This window comes from Danio rerio, chromosome 6 (genome assembly GCF_052040795.2).
Source record: "Danio rerio strain M-AB ecotype USA chromosome 6, GRCz13ab, whole genome shotgun sequence".
In the NCBI taxonomy this organism is placed as follows: Eukaryota; Metazoa; Chordata; class Actinopteri; order Cypriniformes; family Danionidae; genus Danio; species Danio rerio.
The window spans coordinates 40,007,501-40,027,748 of record NC_141026.1 but is presented as its reverse complement, the minus strand read 5'-3'; the positions used below and the strand labels follow the sequence as shown (position 1 = coordinate 40,027,748).

The 20,248-nt window shown below is 35.4% G+C and overlaps 2 protein-coding genes across 4 annotated transcripts in view; both read right to left on the bottom strand.

The window, feature by feature from the left end:
- LOC147836428 (uncharacterized) overlaps positions 1 to 20,248 on the bottom strand; it is a 719,152-nt gene that overhangs the window by 213,193 nt on the left and 485,711 nt on the right. The gene's annotated exons all lie outside the window — the stretch shown is intronic.
- The window catches only part of herc2 (HECT and RLD domain containing E3 ubiquitin protein ligase 2), a 97,513-nt gene that overhangs the window by 2,781 nt on the left and 74,484 nt on the right, over positions 1 to 20,248 (bottom strand). For 2 of the 3 annotated variants that reach the window (XM_087257610.1, XM_087257611.1), the window contains exons 70-91: positions 20,015 to 20,168; positions 18,668 to 18,775; positions 18,455 to 18,586; positions 18,202 to 18,360; positions 16,392 to 16,510; positions 16,179 to 16,304; positions 15,941 to 16,096; positions 15,224 to 15,339; positions 14,917 to 15,115; positions 13,721 to 13,935; positions 12,817 to 12,994; positions 12,193 to 12,354; positions 11,971 to 12,062; positions 11,091 to 11,230; positions 9,973 to 10,160; positions 9,287 to 9,484; positions 7,415 to 7,498; positions 6,311 to 6,452; positions 4,685 to 4,879; positions 4,460 to 4,572; positions 1,914 to 2,104; positions 24 to 129 (exon numbers count right to left, since the gene is read on the bottom strand). In XM_087257610.1, the coding sequence (XP_087113736.1) occupies positions 24 to 129; positions 1,914 to 2,104; positions 4,460 to 4,572; positions 4,685 to 4,879; positions 6,311 to 6,452; positions 7,415 to 7,498; positions 9,287 to 9,484; positions 9,973 to 10,160; positions 11,091 to 11,230; positions 11,971 to 12,062; positions 12,193 to 12,354; positions 12,817 to 12,994; positions 13,721 to 13,935; positions 14,917 to 15,115; positions 15,224 to 15,339; positions 15,941 to 16,096; positions 16,179 to 16,304; positions 16,392 to 16,510; positions 18,202 to 18,360; positions 18,455 to 18,586; positions 18,668 to 18,775; positions 20,015 to 20,168 (3,273 nt within the window). Of the gene's footprint in view, positions 1 to 23; positions 130 to 1,913; positions 2,105 to 4,459; positions 4,573 to 4,684; positions 4,880 to 6,310; positions 6,453 to 7,414; positions 7,499 to 9,286; positions 9,485 to 9,972; positions 10,161 to 11,090; positions 11,231 to 11,970; positions 12,063 to 12,192; positions 12,355 to 12,816; positions 12,995 to 13,720; positions 13,936 to 14,916; positions 15,116 to 15,223; positions 15,340 to 15,937; positions 16,097 to 16,178; positions 16,305 to 16,391; positions 16,511 to 18,201; positions 18,361 to 18,454; positions 18,587 to 18,667; positions 18,776 to 20,014; positions 20,169 to 20,248 lie in introns of all 3 variants that reach the window. The other variant, XM_087257609.1, reaches the window with a different exon arrangement.

Sequence of the window (20,248 nt, the reverse complement as noted above, 5' to 3'; positions counted from 1 at the left end):
GTTTATGTTTCTCATGTCCTCACCATGGTCTCCAGCTCATAGCCGGTAAATAGAGAGAGGAGCGGTACCGGAACCACACGCGCCATACCTTCTCTTACAGCAGACACCTGCTCATCAAACTCATGCAGCCTGGAGGAAGAAAACAACATCATACCGGTAAGCTTTACTTTGTTCTTTCCTTAAAAGTCTCTTTCCTTAAAATAAGCGATTCAAGATACTGGATTTTTGCTGATATCTAATGAGCTGAATTATAGCTGATATTAATGCTGATACTGATTTCTATTTTGCTTGGAAGGCTTGTTTGTTTGTGAAAATATTTATACATAAATGTTAATAAATGAAAGCGTCAGACTTGTGATTTATGACATCAGCCAATGTTCCATTAAACTTAATATTTTTGCATTTTACTTTAATTATTATAGCAGTATTAGGCATGAGCTTAAGATTCTGACGGTATGAAAACTTGAATAAAAATATCACAGTTTCACAGTATTGTGATTACCGCTCAAAGAATGTTCATTCATTCATTTTCTTTCCAGCTTAGTCCCTTTATTAATCAGGGGTCGCCACAGCAGAATGAACTGCCAACTTTTTTAGCATATGTTTTAGGCAGCGGATGCCCTTCCAGCTGCAACCCACCATTAGAAAACATTCATCCACAGTTATTCACACATACACTACGGACAATTTAGCCTACCCAATTAAGCTGTACCACATCTTTGGACTTGTGGGGGAAACATGCAAACTCCACATAGAAATGCCAACTGACCCAGGTGAGGCTCGAACCAGTGACCTTTTTGCTGTGAGGCGAAATCGCTACACACTGCGCCACCACGTCGCCCTGCTCTAAAACATGTTCTTTTTAAATTGGTTGGACAAAAAACGAAATTTTTGTATTGAACACAATATATTTTATTTTAAGAAATATTTTAAAAGAGTAAACATGTCTGGCTAAATCATTTAAATAAATCATTGACTTCTGCTATCATTTTCTTCAAAAACGTTTCAAAGACACCGGTTTCTTTACAATTTTAAAAAGGCATCTTTGTATATCTTTCTTTTCTCTGGATAGATAAGGAAGTCACTGCACTGTTGAGGTCTATAGCATGCTTAGATGTTGGTCTGCAAGTGGTTTGTTTTTTAAAGGTTTGCTGAATTGTGAGCTTTTGATGTGGATGCTTGTTGGAGATACTTTTCCGCTAAAACACTAAATAAAACATGTTAAAAAATTACATACAGTAGGAATACAATAGAAAAAATATAAAAAAAAATGTTAGCAGTTTTAAAACCAATACTTTTTCAAACCTTGAAAAGCAGTTATCATCCTATGCCTAAACAGTTTTTATTTTTATCGGACAGACACTAGAGCCCATGGGGAGGATACCGTGACGAAAACTATTAACAGAGCAGATATCTGTGATTGGTGGCCCTCACAAAATCTGTCTCTTTTTAGTCACAGATTCTGGTTTTTACTTTAAATAAAACTATGTTTTAAGGTGAAATTGTTACATATGCTACATGTATTTGGTGTAGCAATTACAATTAATTATGCAAAATAACATGCAACTAACCCTAAACCTAATCTGTATTCAAATCTTAACCATAGAGAAATTGTATGTAATTCATTATTATAACTCGGTAGTTAAAAGAATAGTTACACTGTAACAAAGATCCTTTATGAAAAAAGTGTAAACAAACAGACTCATCACTTCTTGCTAGCACTACTGGCCGCCAGGAAAGTTGCTGCAAGTTTATCCACACATTTTATTGGCAAGGCATATTGCCATAATTTTCCATACTGGCCTTATCCCAATACTTGCATTAAAAAGTTATTATTGGTCATTCAATCTTTCAAATATTGTATATCTTTACTCAAAATGGGTTAAAAGAACCTTTTTCCCTAGCAATCCCACCTGTAATTTATTGCTAGCCGCACATATTCACTGCGGTTTTCAAGGCTGATGTGGGAATGTTTGGAGCTGAGCTGGACTTCTTGTCCGCAGGCACTGGGCACAGTGAAGGGAAGAGGCATCGCCTCAAACTCCTCCGCAGACGCCTCGTTATCTCTAATATACATCAGACCGGGGATGAAGTCCTTGTCCACCTAACACATAAAAGAAAAAGGTGTACAATAATGTGAATTCCAGAAAAAACTAAACAAAAACAAAACAAAAAACAAAATAAAACTAAACAAAACTAAATAAAATAAAATAACATTCAAACAAAAAAATACTAGCAATATTAAATCAATTAAATAAAAATAAAACAAAAAAACATTAAACTAAAAGCATCAACATAGTAATAACAGCATATTAGAATGCTATTTGAAGGCTCATTGCAAAAGATTTAGCTTCAATATTACAGAAATAAATTGCATATTAAAATATGTAAAAACAGAGAAAAGAATATTAAAAAAAGATAATAAAATATCAAAATTAAAAAAAAATCTAATCATTAAAGAAATACATTCTTGGAGATTATCAGATAATTATCAACTTACTAAAGACCTTATACTAACCCCAAAACTGAACAGCAGCATATTTAAATGCAAGTGGGACACAATTTACATTCAGGTACAAATTTTAACTGGACTCATATGTTTTGATTTATACACATGCGAGATTTGGTCAGCAAATGTGCGTAAATTAAACTGAATCTGTGTGAATGGTTATAGTATTAAAGAATGAAAGGAATGAGCGTGTGTTTTAAGTGCATCACGGTCAGCGTCTCACTGTTGTCTTGTGCTTGGTAATCTTTCTCTTTAACCTTTCTGATATCTCCAGGCAAAAGCACAAACAACAGCAGCTCTGTGCGCAAGAAAGGTCCTGTACTGAGAAACGCCATCACTGCAACAACACATGATCCCAGCGTGAATGCAGGAGACCCATATGCTCACTTACATTCGTCTTTACACATCACACGTGCATGATGCACACACTTGGATCTCAGAAAGTACATCTCAGAGATCATTCAATAATAAAAAAAAATACATATGTAGAACTTTGATGTATTACTGTAGCATATACATACCACATAGATTTAGAGAAAGCTGCTTATAGTACATGTGCATTAAGAGCGGTGGGTTTAATACCGTTGTATGTATCAGTATGTATCAGCTGACCACTGATACTTACTGATCAGGGCAAATGTACAGAATGTAAAAGGTATGTACTTACATTCAGTGCGTTTACATAATGGACTTAGAAATAAAAAGCTACAACTACAGACATACTTTCAGCATACCAATCACAACAAATTAAAAGTTAACCAAATGCAAGCAAACTAAATTCAGAAGTTGCACTACTACACTGTAAAAAATGCAAGATTACACACAATTCACCAATTCATGTTGTCCCAACACAAATTTTGATTTTGAAGTTATCTTCAAAACAAATTTATCTGAAATGAACATTAAACTGTGTGTGTTTGTGTGCATGTGAGTGTGTACGCAGGGCCAGATTAGGAACATATTGAGCCCTGGTGCTATAACCTAAAAGCCCCATTTATTTTATCACCTCGCAAAAGTTTTTTGTTGTTGTTGCTATTGTCTGGCCCTGTTTGTATGCATGTATGAATGAATACATGTACATAACCTAATTAAACTTAACTAAACAAAAGTGGATGGATGGATAGATAGAAAGATGATAGATAGATAGACAGACAGACAGACAGACAGACAGACAGACAGACAGACAGACAGACAGACAGACAGACAGACAGACAGACAGACAGACAGACAGATAGATAGATAGATAGATAGATAGATAGATAGATAGATAGATAGATAGATAGATAATTTCTAACGACAGACAAAACGTTAGACAGGGACAAACGGATAGAATGGTAGACAAAACGACAGACAGAACGATAAGAAAGAACATCAGACAGAAGGATAAGACAAAACGTTAAACAGACAGACAGATAGAATGGTAAACAAAATAACAGACACAACAACAGACAGATCGACAAGACAAAACATTAGACAGACAGGCAGACAGACAGAATGACAGACAGAATGACAGACAAAACGTTAGACAGATAGAACGGTAGACAAAACGACAGACAGAACAATGGAAAGAGCGTCAGACAGAACGATAAGACAAAACATTAGACAGACAGACAGACAGACAGAACCCGAACTCAGGACACCCTGATGTGCTACAAATTCTAAAATTTTAAATCTAGGATAAAATAAGACAAAACCAGTCCTAACCTAGTTAACCCTAACAAACCAAACCAATGCAGTTACGTTGAATTTTTTCATTTAATGCTTTGTCATTTTGTTAATCCAGTCTAAAAACTAAAATCAGACCAAATAATTAAATTTGAATAAACCCATTAAAGTGTAAATATGCTACCTATTGTATTTTTAATTTAGTTAAATGCATGCCTTTAAAATGTTAATTTTGTTAACAATAATAGAATAACTTTGGATTCAAACACACACATTCAGTCTTACCTCACTGAGATCAGCAATGGTCAGGTTCATGCCTGCCAGCTGTTTCCACACAGGTTCGGCCAGATACAGACTAAGAGGACTTCCTGTTCGGATCGCTATGCCCAGGAGCACCCCTAAACACAAATACAAGAACAGAGCATGCTCTACTGCCAAATCTGACAGAAGAAAGTACTGCAGCTGTGTAACTCCAGACTGCCTTGAAAGTGTTTTGAGTGCAGCTGGTACCTAGGAAGCGGAACATGCTGATGTGCAGAGGGGATTTGGCAGCTGGGTTGAGCAGAAAGCAATCTCTGTTCGCTCCTGACTCGTCTCTGCCATTAGGAGTGACGATGAGCAGAGGAGTGAGGCCATTCTGAAGCTCCTCGCACATTTCTGCGATAGATTCACTGTATCCGCCACCACAGTCATCCACCGACTCACCTAAAAAAAAAAAAAAAAACACACAAAAACATGATAAACATCCTCTTTCTCTAATGTAAAATCCTCCATCCGCAAGGCTGGGTTTACAGCTGTGCTTTTTTGTTCTAGACTCCATAATACTGCAGAGTTTTCGACCTTCAATAACAGAGACTTTCAGAAAAGCTGCAGACCGTGTTTTAGTTTTTGAATTGTGGGATTTCAGTTTCTGTGTTTGAGTAAACAAACCAAAACTTCTGAATATGATTGTGTCGCTGCCCACATTCACTCAATGATTAGGCCTTTGCGTATCAATCATTGTGATCATTGCGTTTGTTTTCCTGATTTTTCAAACCCCTGTTATATGACCATTAGGCTGATTTGTTTTGTTTCATATTTGTGACCGCAAAAGATTATTGATCTTTTTCTGCATAACTGATCCTGTTATTGTGATTGTTTTAGAACTTTTGAATCAGTTTCCTATAGGAGAAATGACTAGGAATAATAAACGGCAGAAAACGATCAAGCTACTCGCTCTACAAACAAATGTGTTCATGACTAAATATAAAAATTTAAATAATCAATTTGCAACATCAAGTAGCATCATGAGCTGTTTTTAACATCTGAAAATCAACAGAAGTGAACGACACCGGAAGTCTCAAGCCAAAAAGATTCCAATGGCTGCACCCGCTCGTACGTTAATAATAATGTCAATAAAAACATTGGTGAAAATACGTACCAGGGCTGCACGATATTGGACCAAAATGTAATATTGCGATAAATAAATATTCTGCGATAAATATAGTGATATAGTATACAGTTTTATAAGACACTATTTGATGGTTTTCTATGGAGTCTAACAGTATTTGATACATGCTTTTCTCACTTTGTCTCGTTTCTGTCTTGTTCGTTGTTGAAATGTATATATTTGGATTAGAAACAAACCAAAAAGTCTGTTTTTTGCATTAATATTATATATATGCAGTAATTGAATACAGTTCTACAGCATGTTCTCTTGTTTCCACATTAAAATATCATAGCATTGCTAACTTGGCAATCTAGTATAAGTATATAGAAAACGTTTTATGAATAACAAATACTTCTATAATCTAGGTTTCACTTCTTAACCTGTGTATACAGTTTTGTATTATGATTTTACATCATACATATTTTGGTCTGTTCTGAAAAAGGTAACATTTTAAAAATGTGCTTCCAACTTAAAACTTCTTTTTCTCTTCTCAACACATGAATGCAATTATAATTTGCTTCATTTAATAACTCTATACAGGCTACAATTGTTATAATTTTATGGCTGCTTTTACCTTCTGACATGTGACATTTTCTTTGTAAAATGTAGTGGAAACAGTAATATAGACAACAAACTGTTTACATTTTAAAACACCATGTTAAAATATAAATACACTAAATGCAAACAGAGCCTAATTATACACTCACCCACAAACTTGACCTTCCAGACGCGGTGTGGCAGCAGCAGACTGTCTGGACTGAAAGAACTCATCTTAGCACACATCTGCCCAAATACTGACTTGGTGCCATCCGGCCCTGCCAGACCTCCTTTACTACGTGAACGCTTGACCTGAAATGAAAATGACAGGGGTTTAATTAATCTCCATATACATCAATTTTTTTATGAACTACTGAAGAAATTCATTGTTTATGCCTCCCTGCCAAATCCCAGACTGAAAGGGGCCTCTATTAGGAGGCCAATGACCCATAAAGATATGTATTTGGAGGTAAACCACATGACGAGCAGATCCATAAATAACTTGTACACTAATTTTAAATTTCATGAACGCATCACTGAAAATATCACATTTGTTGCTGCAAAGTCTGGCTCAAAATGGTAAGTAAAATAAAATGGAGGCTGATAATTAAACTGTGTACACAGTACATGTGTGTCCATGCTGACAGGAAGGAGCAGGAAGAGCATTGCTAATTATGGTGATTAGGGAAAGGGGGACCATTTTCCAGAGGACCTGCAAGCTATTTTTGCCCATTAAAATTAATTGTTCATTTTGAATTCTGCTTACCATAATAATCAGCTCTCAAACCAATAGGAAAATACAAGTAAAAATCTAGGGGTGAGTAAATAATATGTATATGAAGTCTGATAATAGGTTTAATGGGATGGCATGGTAGCTCAGTGGTTAGCACTGTCGCCTCACAGCAAGAGAGTCACTGGTTTGAGACCCAGCTGGGTCAGTTGGCATTTCTGTGTGGAGTTTTCATGCTCTCCCCGTGTTCACGTGGGTTTCCTCTGGGTGCTCCGGTTTCCCCCACAGTCCAAAGACATGCAGTATAGGTGAATTGTATGAACTGGATGTAGTGTATGAGTGTGTGTTTGAGACTGTCCTATGTTTCCCAGTACTGTGTTGCGGCTGGAAAGTCATCCGATGCGTAAAACATATGCTGGAATAGTTGGCGGTTCATTCTGCTGTGGCAACCTCTGATAAATCAGAGACTAAGCCAAAGGAAAATTAATGAAGGTTTGTTTTGGAGTATAAATTAGGATATAGCTGCATTCTGTTAAATTCACACCTGTATCCTGTTCAGCTCAACCACTGGCCCATGCTGCCTGTCTCTGACCATGGTAGCCTGCACCACTTTGCGGAATGCTGCCTCCTATAGACGATTAAAAAACAAGACAAAATAAATATAATTAAACATTTTGATAAGAAAGACATATACTGTAACACACACTGATCAAAAATGAACGGTTTAAGTATCAAAACAACGTCATGGCTGCATTTATACTGCATGGTTCAAGTGACCCATTACGATTTTTTTCTCTCATACGTCTCAGATCGGATATGGTCCATGTACATGTAAGCAAAAATAAAAAATCACAAGGATACCGATTTACACAAATCAGATTCAGCCCTTGTTCACATGTGGAAATTTATTCAATATAAATCGGATTCGTGCCCTTGTGTCTGCAGTGTAAGCAGGTAGATCGGATTTTCATTATCGAGTCGAGCGTCAAGAAAAACTGTAGTGAATGATTCAACTCTGAAGCTTTCATTTCAGAACAGACATTTCATGTAAGCAGTCTCAAACCTTACATCTTATATAGTAGGATTAAAAAAGCTTTAATACTGTCATGTAGCATAAGTATTTAAGGATGCTAACAAGAGAGCAAGCACAACATCCACCATTTAAACAATATAAACTAATGTAAAACTATTGCATACAAAATGTGTCTAAATCACGCTATGGCCAAGACATCAAAATTCTTACGGGTTTAAAAAAGCCTCAATTAATAGAACATGGACAAATTATAACTTTTCTGTCATTAACTAGCAAAACAACTCATCAAAAAGAAAAGAAAAAAAATGAAATCCTGCGAACAGATTAAATACAGAAATGGAAAAAAGAGCGCTTTTTTTATTATAAGCAGTCAGTCAGCGCCCGCTCATATTTTCCTGCTCATTACGCCTTTTTCCTGGTGCCGAGTAAATGCAGACCATCAGATACGAGTCACTTTTAAAAGATGATGCAGGCGTGTCATCAAGAAAAATCTGTCATAAAAATCATAGTCACAAAATCGAAATTGACCATCAAGATCTGCAGTGTAAATCCAACCCACGATTTACAGAAGGCTCCTAATAAAAACAAATTCTGTGTAATAACATTAACCAAAATCTTAGAGGTGTCAAAATTAATTGTTTCTTCAGTGCACTGTAATACAGATTGGGACAATTCGATATCGATTCAGTAATAGATCATAACCAGTTGTTATGTACTGATGCCATTTCTCTGATATCATAGGAGTATAAGAACTTGCTCAAAAGCGCACAAAAAGAAAAGGGGATAATATTTACATTAGTTTTTTATGCTATAAATGCTCATGTTTTTTTCTATGCATGCATAGGAGTTTTGTCTAAAACACTCCAAAAAAAATTCTTTGAACAAGTAAGTTTATATATCTGACTGCTTGTATTAAAGGACAAAATTGTATTACAAATAATATCTAAACATATTTATAGGTTTTGATACAATTTTTTTGTTGTGTTGTAAAGAAAAAATCTAATTGTGTATGGAAAGCAACGTCAATACACCATGATGCACCGAGATATCGAATTGAACCAAATTGGCAGGATAATCGTAACCAAACCGAACCGTGAGACCAGTGTAGGTTCACACCCCTATAAAATCTTGCCTGGCATATTTGGAACAATATTTATTTCACAACACTAAACAACTTTTAAGAATTACAGAGCAACCTCACAAATTAATAAACAGTCACTTTAAATGTTATTTTAAAATACGCTTAAAATAAAGTCATATTTAAATCACATTTTACCCCTATGATCAAACCACAATTTTTTCAATTTTAGTCAATTTTAAATGTAATAAAATTGAGAAACATTTGGATGAAAACAGTACATGTACTGCTACCTGCAACCTCACCTTGCCCTGTGATATGAGGATTCCACGGAGCGTGTCAAAGCCAACAGACACACCATGTCCAGTTTCACCCAGGCGTCCTTCTAAGTCAAACATTGGGATGCAGGGGCAGAAGAGCTCAGAGATGTGGTGCAGTAGCAGTAACCGATTCCTCAGGCCGATGATGGCGATTTCTTGCAGGTGGTTGTACTCCATTGGAACCTACAGACAGACATGACATTATTAACCACAAATATTTATTGTACTTTCTGGAATACAAGTTTTCAATAATCTGAACTGTACTGCGTCCTGTGGTTCAAAGCGTCTTAAACTGCTTATATTGTTCTTATTCATTTTTAAAAGTTCAATTGTACTGTACTGTTTTGTATCGTATCATATCGTATTAAAAGCTACATTTTTTTATACATATGTTTTTTGTGACTGACACAAATTAGATCCTTTTGTTAAAAATTGTTAATATTTAACGAAATAATAAATAATTGAAATCATTTCTGACATCTAATGCTACTCCATACACAACAGGATTACAAAAATACAAAACAAAATAACACAGTTTTAAGATATTTTCTTGTACCTCAACTGTTAAACCAAAAGGGTAAAACATTTTATGAGGCCTAAAAGGCTGTAAAATATTTAGTTGTGTGACATTTTTTTGTAATCTTATAGTTGTATGTGTGTTGGTGCAGTACCTGAGCAGGGAGTTTTCCAGCATTGGTTGGTTTACTAGTGGACCAGGCAAGTGTATGTGCTGAACCACAGGCCACACGATTAATCTTCTTGCCCTGCAGCGCTGCCACCAGCCTGGGTCTCTGAATAGCATTGGTCGTACCGTCCCCAAGCTGACCCTCATCATTGTCACCCCATGTGTACACTTCCCCTGTGGCATAGTACACATGCACATTTTTAGCAAACAAAAATAAGTATACAAACAAAAAGAAATTCTCAATTTGATCTTGATCTCCAAAAGATCCCTTGATCTTTTGACATAACAGAGGTCACAGTACTGTAGGAATGAAAAATTATCATATGCATTTGTTTATATGGCAAAACATTTTTCACCAAGAAGGTTCATACTGACTCCAAAGGCAAATATTGAAAGGATCAGGGCCTGGTGTGTGGACTTTGGGGGTTTAACGATGTGGTCACATGTTGATTGGTCAGTTTGTATGTCTCAGTATTTGGGCTTTGGTCACATGGTCAAGAAAGAGACAAATTACTTTGCTCTGGTCTTTTCCTGTTCTGCTCCTCTCCTGCTCTGGAGGCAGAGGAGATCTTCTCTGGCTTTACTGAGCTCTCTTTGAGGCTCCCATCATACTGTGTGTGTGTGTGTGTGTGTGTATATATATATATATATATACACACATTATACAAATACAATATATATACAAATACAATATATATATATATATATATATATATATATATATATATATATATATATATATATATATAGTAATTGTGAATGTATAAATGTACTATGTAATGTTATTAGTGGACCTCAGAGAACAAAAAAAAGGTAGCTCATTAAAGGGACACTTCACACAAAAATGTAAATTCTGTTATTTACTCATCCATTTATTCCAAATATGTTGTTTTTTCCCTTCTTCTGTTGAACATAAAGAATATATTGAAGTATGTTGGGAAGCAGCAGCCATTGACTTCCATAGTATTTTTTTCTTCCTACTATGGATGTCAACGTCTGCTGGTTTCCAACATTCTCCAGAATATGTTGTTTTGGGTTCAACAGAAGACAGAATACCTAAAAAGTGACAAAGGCCAGCATAATTCAAACATACTAATGACCTACCGTCCTCCGTGCAGCAAACGCAGTGAAGGGAACCAGTTGCTATTGCGATGACCTTTTTGCCTTGTAAACCCTGGACCTGCCGGGGTCTGCGAACATGATCATCTGAGCCGTGTCCCAGTCTGTGATAGTCACCCTTCCCCCTAAAAAACACAAACATGTACAATTACCCACACTAAATATAACATCAGCTTATGTTACAATGCATTATGTACAGTCCTATGAAATTATTTATTTTTTCCAAAATTTTTATTACTTTTTTCCTCAAATTCTATTTTTTCAGATTTTTTCATTTTAGTTTATTCATCAAAAAATGTAGAATTAAATACAACAAAAAAACTCAGTTTAACATCAAATTATGAAAAATAAAAAACATTTGGAACACTTTGAAATATTACATTTTTCAAATTAAACCAAAACAAACTGAAACTATTTTGATAGGTTGTCTCGCAAATGGTTTGAGCTTCCATCTGTAAACGATAAAGGGATAGCTTTTGTCATAGGAAATGTTAAAATGCCAACAAAGTGACTCAGCTCAGGAATAAAGTTCATGTGTTTAACAGTAAGACTACACCATGAGCGCAAGTATGCATGTGGCAAACCAAACTGCATCATTTATTTACACGCACGCATGCACACACCCACACACATGCATGCATGCACGCACGCACGCATACCCACTCACACTCACTCAAACAAAAAATTTTAAATAGTCACTTGCAGTTTGATATTTTATAAGGTCTATAAGCACTAGTTTTGATTTACATACTGTATAAAAAAAAACATACCATATGCCATGACACTGCACACTATACAGCCCATTTCTATTTATGACTGGGTTCATAATAATAATAATCAGAGCTCTAATAATGGGATTGATTACCATGTGTAAACTGCTCCAGACTTGGTAAGGGCCACAGAAAACTGAGAGCCACATTCCACTTTCACAACACCCAATCCGGTTAATGAATCGATCTATGCAAAGAAAGAGATGTGAAGAGTTATACAGGAATTCATAGGTATATAACAATCAATAACAACAGCAGCTGACCAATGTGCTTTACAATTCCTACACAGAAAATGTTTAACTACACCACCATCTCACCTTCATCGGCACTTTACATCCATCACTACCTCCTCGGCCCAATTTGCCATAGTCTCCATCGCCCCACGACCATACCATGTCATCATCAGTCAGACAGAGGGTCTGTGCATCTCCACTGCCACATGCCACATCTATCACCCGGTGACCCTGAAGAGCCTCCACCTGTACAAGACACTCACAGATTATACACTAATATGCAAAATTACATAAAGCAGCAATTTTCTAAACATTCCAGTTAAATTTTATTCAATCTGCTAGTTATGTTAGTTTACAATTATTTATAAATTTTAATAACAATTACTATTATTATTAATATTATTATTATTGGTTCCATTCACCTTCATAAACATAACAATTACCCATAATTGTCCAAATACGAAAAAAAAAATGTACTGAATAAAAAAAGTAAAAAAAAATAATCCTCATAAAAAGTTTTTGTATATTTATTATCTATATTAATTAAAATAATCAAAATATTCAGCTATTATTTTTGATTAAATGCAGTAATTTTTCACTTTGTTTGATTATATTTCACTTAATTTGTATACATTTTTTTATATATATTTTTAACAATTCTAAAGAATTTACGTTTTGTGCCAAATAAATAACGCATAATGAACAGACCAGTTTTGGTTTAAGTTGGTCTTCGCTGTCTCCATGACCCAGGCGCCCATAGCGACCTTTGCCCCATGTGTAGAGCTCTCCACTGGCAGTAATGCAGGCACTGTGAGCCCCACCGGCAGCAATGTCCACCACTTCCACCCCTCTGAGAGACTCAATCACGCGTGGACGATCACATGGGCTGAGGAAAAGACAGAGGTACCAGTCACACATACTGTTGAACTAAAACAAATCCGTGATAGTCTAGTTGTGATAGTCAAACCAATGTTTGGTTCTTTAGGGAACAGATGAAATGGAAAAAAGTCTAACAGATTAAAAAAAAAGTGTGTTTTTTATGTTTAAAATTGTCAACTTAAAGCATAAATTCCTACAAACCTACAAAACCCCCTGATTAAAGATTGCACTACACATGAAGTGGTCATAAGTCTAATTGTACAAATACAAATGGGCTTAAAACCATATTAAAAAAATATGCATAAAATATGATAGCATTAGAGCAAATATTGTTTCATACACATCCTATATAGAAAAACGGCTAATATTTATTTGCCAAATTGCACTTTTTAGTACAAAAGTATAAACACAACAGTAGCAGTGCATTGTTAATGGTCGACCTAAATGTTTTGAATAAACAAAGTAACATTAAATTGATGAATGTTTCACCATTGTGCTTGCATTTTGTACCTTTTGCAACAACTCACAATTTAAAAAGCATTTAGAACTTCAAAAAATTGCTAATTTTTTTACCTAAAAGCCACAGAACTAGTTCAAAAACTACTTTTCTATTTGTTTTTGTAAAAAATGGGAAAAAAATAAAACACTGAAACATGTAAAAGATTACTGCCTGGGATGAACCAAAGATGCCTATGTGGCAAGACAACCATCATAACCAAAGTACGGAACTGACCTTCTGTTTCCATGGCCCAGTTTTCCATCTTCGGCCTCCCCCCAGGAGTACAGCTCTCCTTCAGAGGAAAGAGCCAAACAGTGTTTCCCTCCAGAGTTCACAGCCACCTTTCTGATGAAAACATGCTGGATGGACTCCAGCAGGGTCGGAGTGGAGACGGACTCTGTCCCTCCTATTCCCAGTCGACCACCGGCACCATATCCTGTGGCATACAGCTGAAGACAGCAAAGACAAGGACATTACCCATCTGACAAGGTGACTGATAATGAAGAGTAAATGCTGAATACATATCATAGGGGCTGATTAATGATCTAATCAGAGAAGAAAAATATGCATACAAAGTTGCTGTCAATTATTGGTTGAAAATTTTACATGTATTTTTTGGAAATATGCTAATTTTACAGCTTCCCTAGAGTTAAACGGTTAAGTTTTACCATTTTTGAATCTATTTACCAGATTTCCAGGTCTGGTGGGAGCACTTGTATATCTTAGCTTTGCATAAATTATTGAATCGGATTAGACCATTAGCATCTGGTTCAAAGTTTAGAGTTTAAAGCTTGATTCTTCCTTCTATAGCTACATTGTATACTAAGGCAGATGGAAAATGATTAGCTGAAATTTTCCAGACTCATATGGCTATGAACTACAGTATACCTACATTCTGGCAAAATGATCAAGGACCTTTAGTGCCATACTATGGCACAATAATACTATGCAATGATATTAGACAATTATTTTACACAGTGCTGTAACTAGTTGCCCAGTAGAGGACTCATTATATCATTATATATATAGTTTTGTTTTACATTTTTTAACAAGATGCTAATGTTCTAATCCCAATGATCTCAAACTCAATTCTTGGTCGGCCGCACCAACCACCTCCAACTCATAGCTGCTTAATAGTCTCTAGTAGTCTTGAACACCTTGATTAGTTGTATCAGCTGTGTTTGATTGGGGTTGGAACATAACTGTGCAGAGCAGCGGCCCTCCAGGAATCGAGTTGGAGACCTATGGTCTAATCAGATTCAATAACTTATGCTAAGCTAAAAGTGCTCCCACCAGACTCAAACATAAGCTGAACGGATAAAAAAAAGTGCTAAAACTGAACTGTTTAACTCTAGGAGACTTATAATATGAGCCTACTTCCAAAAAAAGCAGAGTATTTATTTAGATGCATAATGCAGAAAAAGCCTTACCTTCCCATCAGCAGTGACGGCAAACAGTGTTTGCTCTCCTCCAATAAGCTGAACTGGCCGCAGTGTGGCTAGAGCTTCTGTTGGTGTGGGAACCTTTACTTTGGCTCCTTCAATGCCACCTAACTGACCCCGGTGATTGTGCCCCCAGCCGTATATTGTACCACTGCCACCCGCAGAGAGTGTCCAATCATCTGGTCGTCTATAGAAAACATAAACACATTTCAACAAAGTTAATGAAACCCTATAGCATTTGCATTGTTTAAGATGAGTCGTTTCAGCCAGCAAAGCACAAGCAAAACATTTTTACCTGTTCATCCACTGAACCAACTGCTCATCCTGCTCCCTCTTAAACAAGTCATGGCTCTCATGAAGCGTGTTCATGTTCTCATGATCTGCCATCAGCTCACGGATTTTCTTTGCCACCTGACAAACATAATAGTTGCTAATATTATGCAAAGTTATACAACCTGGTATTTTTTAACACCACATAAACATTACAGTAAAAAAGCTGTATGTACATACAATTTTTACATAGGGTAATTAGGTTAACTACTAAAGTCTGAGTAATTAGTCAAGTCATTTGAAAACAGTGTTTTTTCAAAACAGCTCATTTGAAAACATTTGTTCTGTAGTCAGTTTAGAAAATTATATATTTTTAAGGGGCTAATAAGTTTGACTTTGCTATTAAATAAAATAAAAATAAAGTAATAAAATAAAACAAAGTATATATAAATAGATAAATGTGTTCGTATGTAATTATGTATGAATGTATGCATGTACATAAAACAAAAAATAATAATTATATTTGTAATTATATTATTTATATTAAAATTATATAAATTTAAAAAAAAACTGTAAAGAGACAAGTAAAAGAAGACTGTACTATATGATAGGAAATACTGTAAAAAAAAATGTCCTTGCTCTGTTAAACATCACTTCAGAAGCATTAAGAACTAAAATTTAGAAGGAGGGCATTACATACACCAAACACATTCAACTTCCAAACCCGATTAGAAACTGCTACCTCATCCAGAAAAGGGCGGGGCAAAGGGCTCCTCTTGTCCAGAGCCACTGACACTCTGGAGGCGGTGCAATAGCGTCGAAACCACGCCCACTTGTGTGTCTCAGCACAACATGGAAGAGTGTCCAACTCCAGATCACACGCCAGCGCCACCAACACCTAAACAACACAAGAAAAATAACATCATTTCTGGGAAACACATTTATCTCATGAAGTATATTCACTAATCAATTAAATGTACCTTGAAGAACGGGCTGTGGAGTAACTGTTTGCCACCCCTAACTATGGGCTCCTCGTACTCATACTGTCTCTGTAATGCCTCAGGAAGTCCTTTCACCAGAGCAGCTAATGCACTTCCTGTAAAACTCTACACAACATTAAGTAAAGTATATGTTAATTATACCATTAAACATAAGTGTATAAACAAAACAAAAATGTATAACAAATGTCTAACCATAGAGCGAGCCTCTCCTTCGGTGTCTCCTAAGAGGCGGTTGATGTTAATGGATTGGCCGTATTCAGTAGTTAAGAGCTTGCGTAACCTCTGCAGAGCCCACATACGATGGCCAGCCGCTGATTTTGCAGACAGAGACAGAACATGTAGATTAGAAATCATCAGATTTTAGATTTAAGCATAGCTCTAAATAACCATGTAAAATACCATTTCACAATAAATTCCAAAAAATTGATCGCAATATTAGACTAAAATAGGCATTTATAGCCAGTGTTGGAAAAAGTTACTTTTGAAAGTAATGCATTACAATATTGAGTTACTACCCAAAAAATTATCTAGTTGCATTACTTTTTATGGTACATACCTGTAAGTAATGAGTTATGTTACTTTTGAGGTACTTTTGCATAAATGAAGCCGAGGCTTGATCTCCTTTTTAGAACTGTTTACACCTAAATTTATCTATAAATAGACACATAATATATATACATGTATTTATATTAGGATAATATTACTGAGAACTTCCTGACCCCAGAGCTATACATGCTATATAAAAAGATTACTAAAAGTTTAAAGCAATGTGTTTGCTACCTTTGTATTATTTGTCTCAAGTAAAATCACTGTCCATTGAGACAATCTCCTTTTCTTCAATGCGTTCAAAGCAATAAACACACTCTCACTGACTGCGTGATTCATTGTGACTCATTTTAAATCAGCAATTTATTTTTTTAAGTAACTCGCATTACATTTTCAAAAAAGTAACTCAATTTTATTACTTTTAAAAGTAATGCATTTCTTAACTGGTTACTTAAAAAGTTATATTATTACGCAACTCACGCTACTTGTAAATTTCCAAAACAGTTTATACCCAACTACTGCTACTACTAATAAATTATTAAAAACAATAATTATATTGTATTGTGCTTCGTTGCGGTGTAATTAAAATATCCAATTTGAATTAGGATAAATGTTTTATTTACAAAACATAATACTCATTAGAAGTCTTTAAATTTATGTAAAAATGTTTTTTTTTTAAACCTACGAAATTAAAAAAATAATGGAGAGTTTAGGTAGCAAATCTCAATTACAAAATTTCATTGTTTATGACAGAGATGCCCAAACTAGGGCGCGCGTCAAAGTTGGCTCGTGGTAGCCTTTGATTTGGCTCACCATTCCATCTGAGAAAAGATTTAGAATGATGGGAACTTTGGGAAAGTTGGGTCGAATGCCTGAAATGAAATGTTTCAATTAAATGTTGTGCATGAATCAGATTTTAAAAATGTAATTGCTGTCACTCGAAGACAGAGGACAATGCATAACATTGAACACGATTGTGTTATAAATGTGTTTGTTTTTATTGATAGTTTATTATAAAATGTAAACAAATAAGTATCATTATTAATACAATTAAAGTATTTTTTCAATTTGTTTTTGAATAATAATACATTAGTAAATAACCATGGCTGCTTTTATGATATATTTAACTTCCGCCCACCAAACTCAATCAAGTTTGGTTTTTGGTCCTTCATAGGCAAAGGTTTGGGCACCCCTGGTCTATGATAACACTCTAAACTGTAACTGTAACATAACAGTGGTTACAAAAATAAATATTATTCAAGGTGAACGTAACATATTTATTCTTTTTTTGGCACTGGTTTATATAATGTGTGTGACTAAAAAATATGTATTTTGTTCAGTGATGCATTGATATAAATAAATCAATATTAGAAAGGTTAATTCTACTGAAATGCAACAAATTTGTAAATATGGTTAAAAAAATGTTCAACTCCTCTTTCAATTGTTCTTCTCTTACCCAAGGCGCTGAGCTGCGCACAAGCAGCAAGTGAGGCTGCTAATCTGGGCACAATGCTGCGGTTTGAGGCAAAGTTCAGACGAAAGTCTAGCAGACATGTTACTAGATCCATTGAAGGGCAAGACAAAATGCAGCGGTCTGACAGAAGATCTTTAGGACCTGTAGGTTATTCAATAAAAGGTCAGGCACTTCAGAATATCATGTTACATATGAAGCATGAACAATGAAGAGATGTCAAATTAAGGTGATGTACCAGCCGCAGGCATGATGGGATAGACTGTGAAGCGCCAGCCCCAGCCGTTCACAGAGCCGTCACTGGTGAACTTCCATTTGAGCTCGTCTCCTGGAATTCTCAATTCACTGGACCAATCAGACCACTCACGACCTACAAAAGAAGACACAAATAAGGTTATGTGGCCCAATAGTCCAGTTAGTTACTAATACTGAAATAAAACAAGAATGTCACCTGATCGAACAGACACAATTCTATTGGCTCCATCCATGATGGTAAGAGGGTCATGTCTCCTTTCTGTTGAGCACTGGCGATCAAACTCAACCCGCAAACCCTCAGCACCTGAAATAATGGTAAAATGTCCAGATTATCTTTAAAATGAGTATTTTCACAGTCAGTAATTGCACATTAAACAAACGAATCATTTCATTCACCAAAGACACATTAAAATGATAAAAACAGATGTGTTGCCAAATCCTATGGAATGCAAGATAGCAACAACTAGCCTAAACAGCATAAAGGCTAAATCTGCCTCTATGGAGGTACACGGTGGAAAAGACGAGAGGCCATTGTGTGCCAGGCTAAGATGTGATTCGCCTTACCAAGTTAGTGTAATAATTTTTCCAGTGTCAAGTACTCTCTTTGGTTATTAAATATCCCATGGCACTTCTCATAAAGAGTAGGGTTGTAACACGATTTTACACAATGTTACATAATTGTACAGCGCTTTGGGTGTATGGCCATACACAATAAATGCGCTATATAAATGCACATTACAAGTAATAGTATCCATCTAATCTCCCTGTAGCAAGATAATCTCAGCAATTACTTTATATTGTAAAGCTTTGTTCAAACTATATTTTTTATTCACCAGTAAATCCTGAACCAGATGCATCATGAACCCTGCAAAAAATAACCAGTTTCTCCAGAAAAAATCCCAGTGACTATCCCAAAAAAAAATCTTAAGCAGAAATTTGCCATACTCAAATGTTTTTTCAACAAAAAACCAACTTTGATGAGTTGAACAAACTTTAAATCTTTTTTTAAATTTTTTTTTCAAAATTAAAATCATTTTTGAACTGTAGTGTATAGGGATGTGTAACTTGGCAATTTGATCCTAATTTATACATATGGGGTTTAAACCCTCCTGAATTAACGAAGCATTTAAATTAACAATAGAGCTCACACAATTATGTTAAATTATTTTTTTAGTTTTACTGTGAAAAACAAACTCTAAACACATTTCTGCTCAACAACACAAACATTGGAAATTTGTAAATAGTGTATAACATTACATCTAATTACAACTAGAAATATGTTCAAAAATAAAACAGCTTTCAAACTTATAAGATAAGGTTTGAAGAAAAAAAAAACATTGTTTTATTGCAATCATTAATAAAAAATATATATATTTTCTGAAGAAAATAAGTGGCTTGGCAAAAATGTGCCTAACTGTGCCAAAGTTTAATGCGTTGGTTCAGGGATTTATTCTAATCAGTAACAACACCACTTTGGCGAGCACCACTAATGAGGTTATGAAGACTCCTTAGATGCTGAACAAACAGAAAAACACAAAGTAACCTGGTATTTTGACAGTTCCGCTGGTGGATGTATCGTCAATATATGGATGGCTGCTTTCCACCACCACAGGTTGAGAGGAAAGCCGTCCACTCTGACAGTCAGTCGCCACGTCCTCCAACTCAGTCACACACAGCTCCAGAAGCATATCCGCCACCTGTGTGTCAAAACACACATCCAGAACTTGAGTACACAAAGACATAAATGAACATATACAATATTGATTAGGAAAGAGTG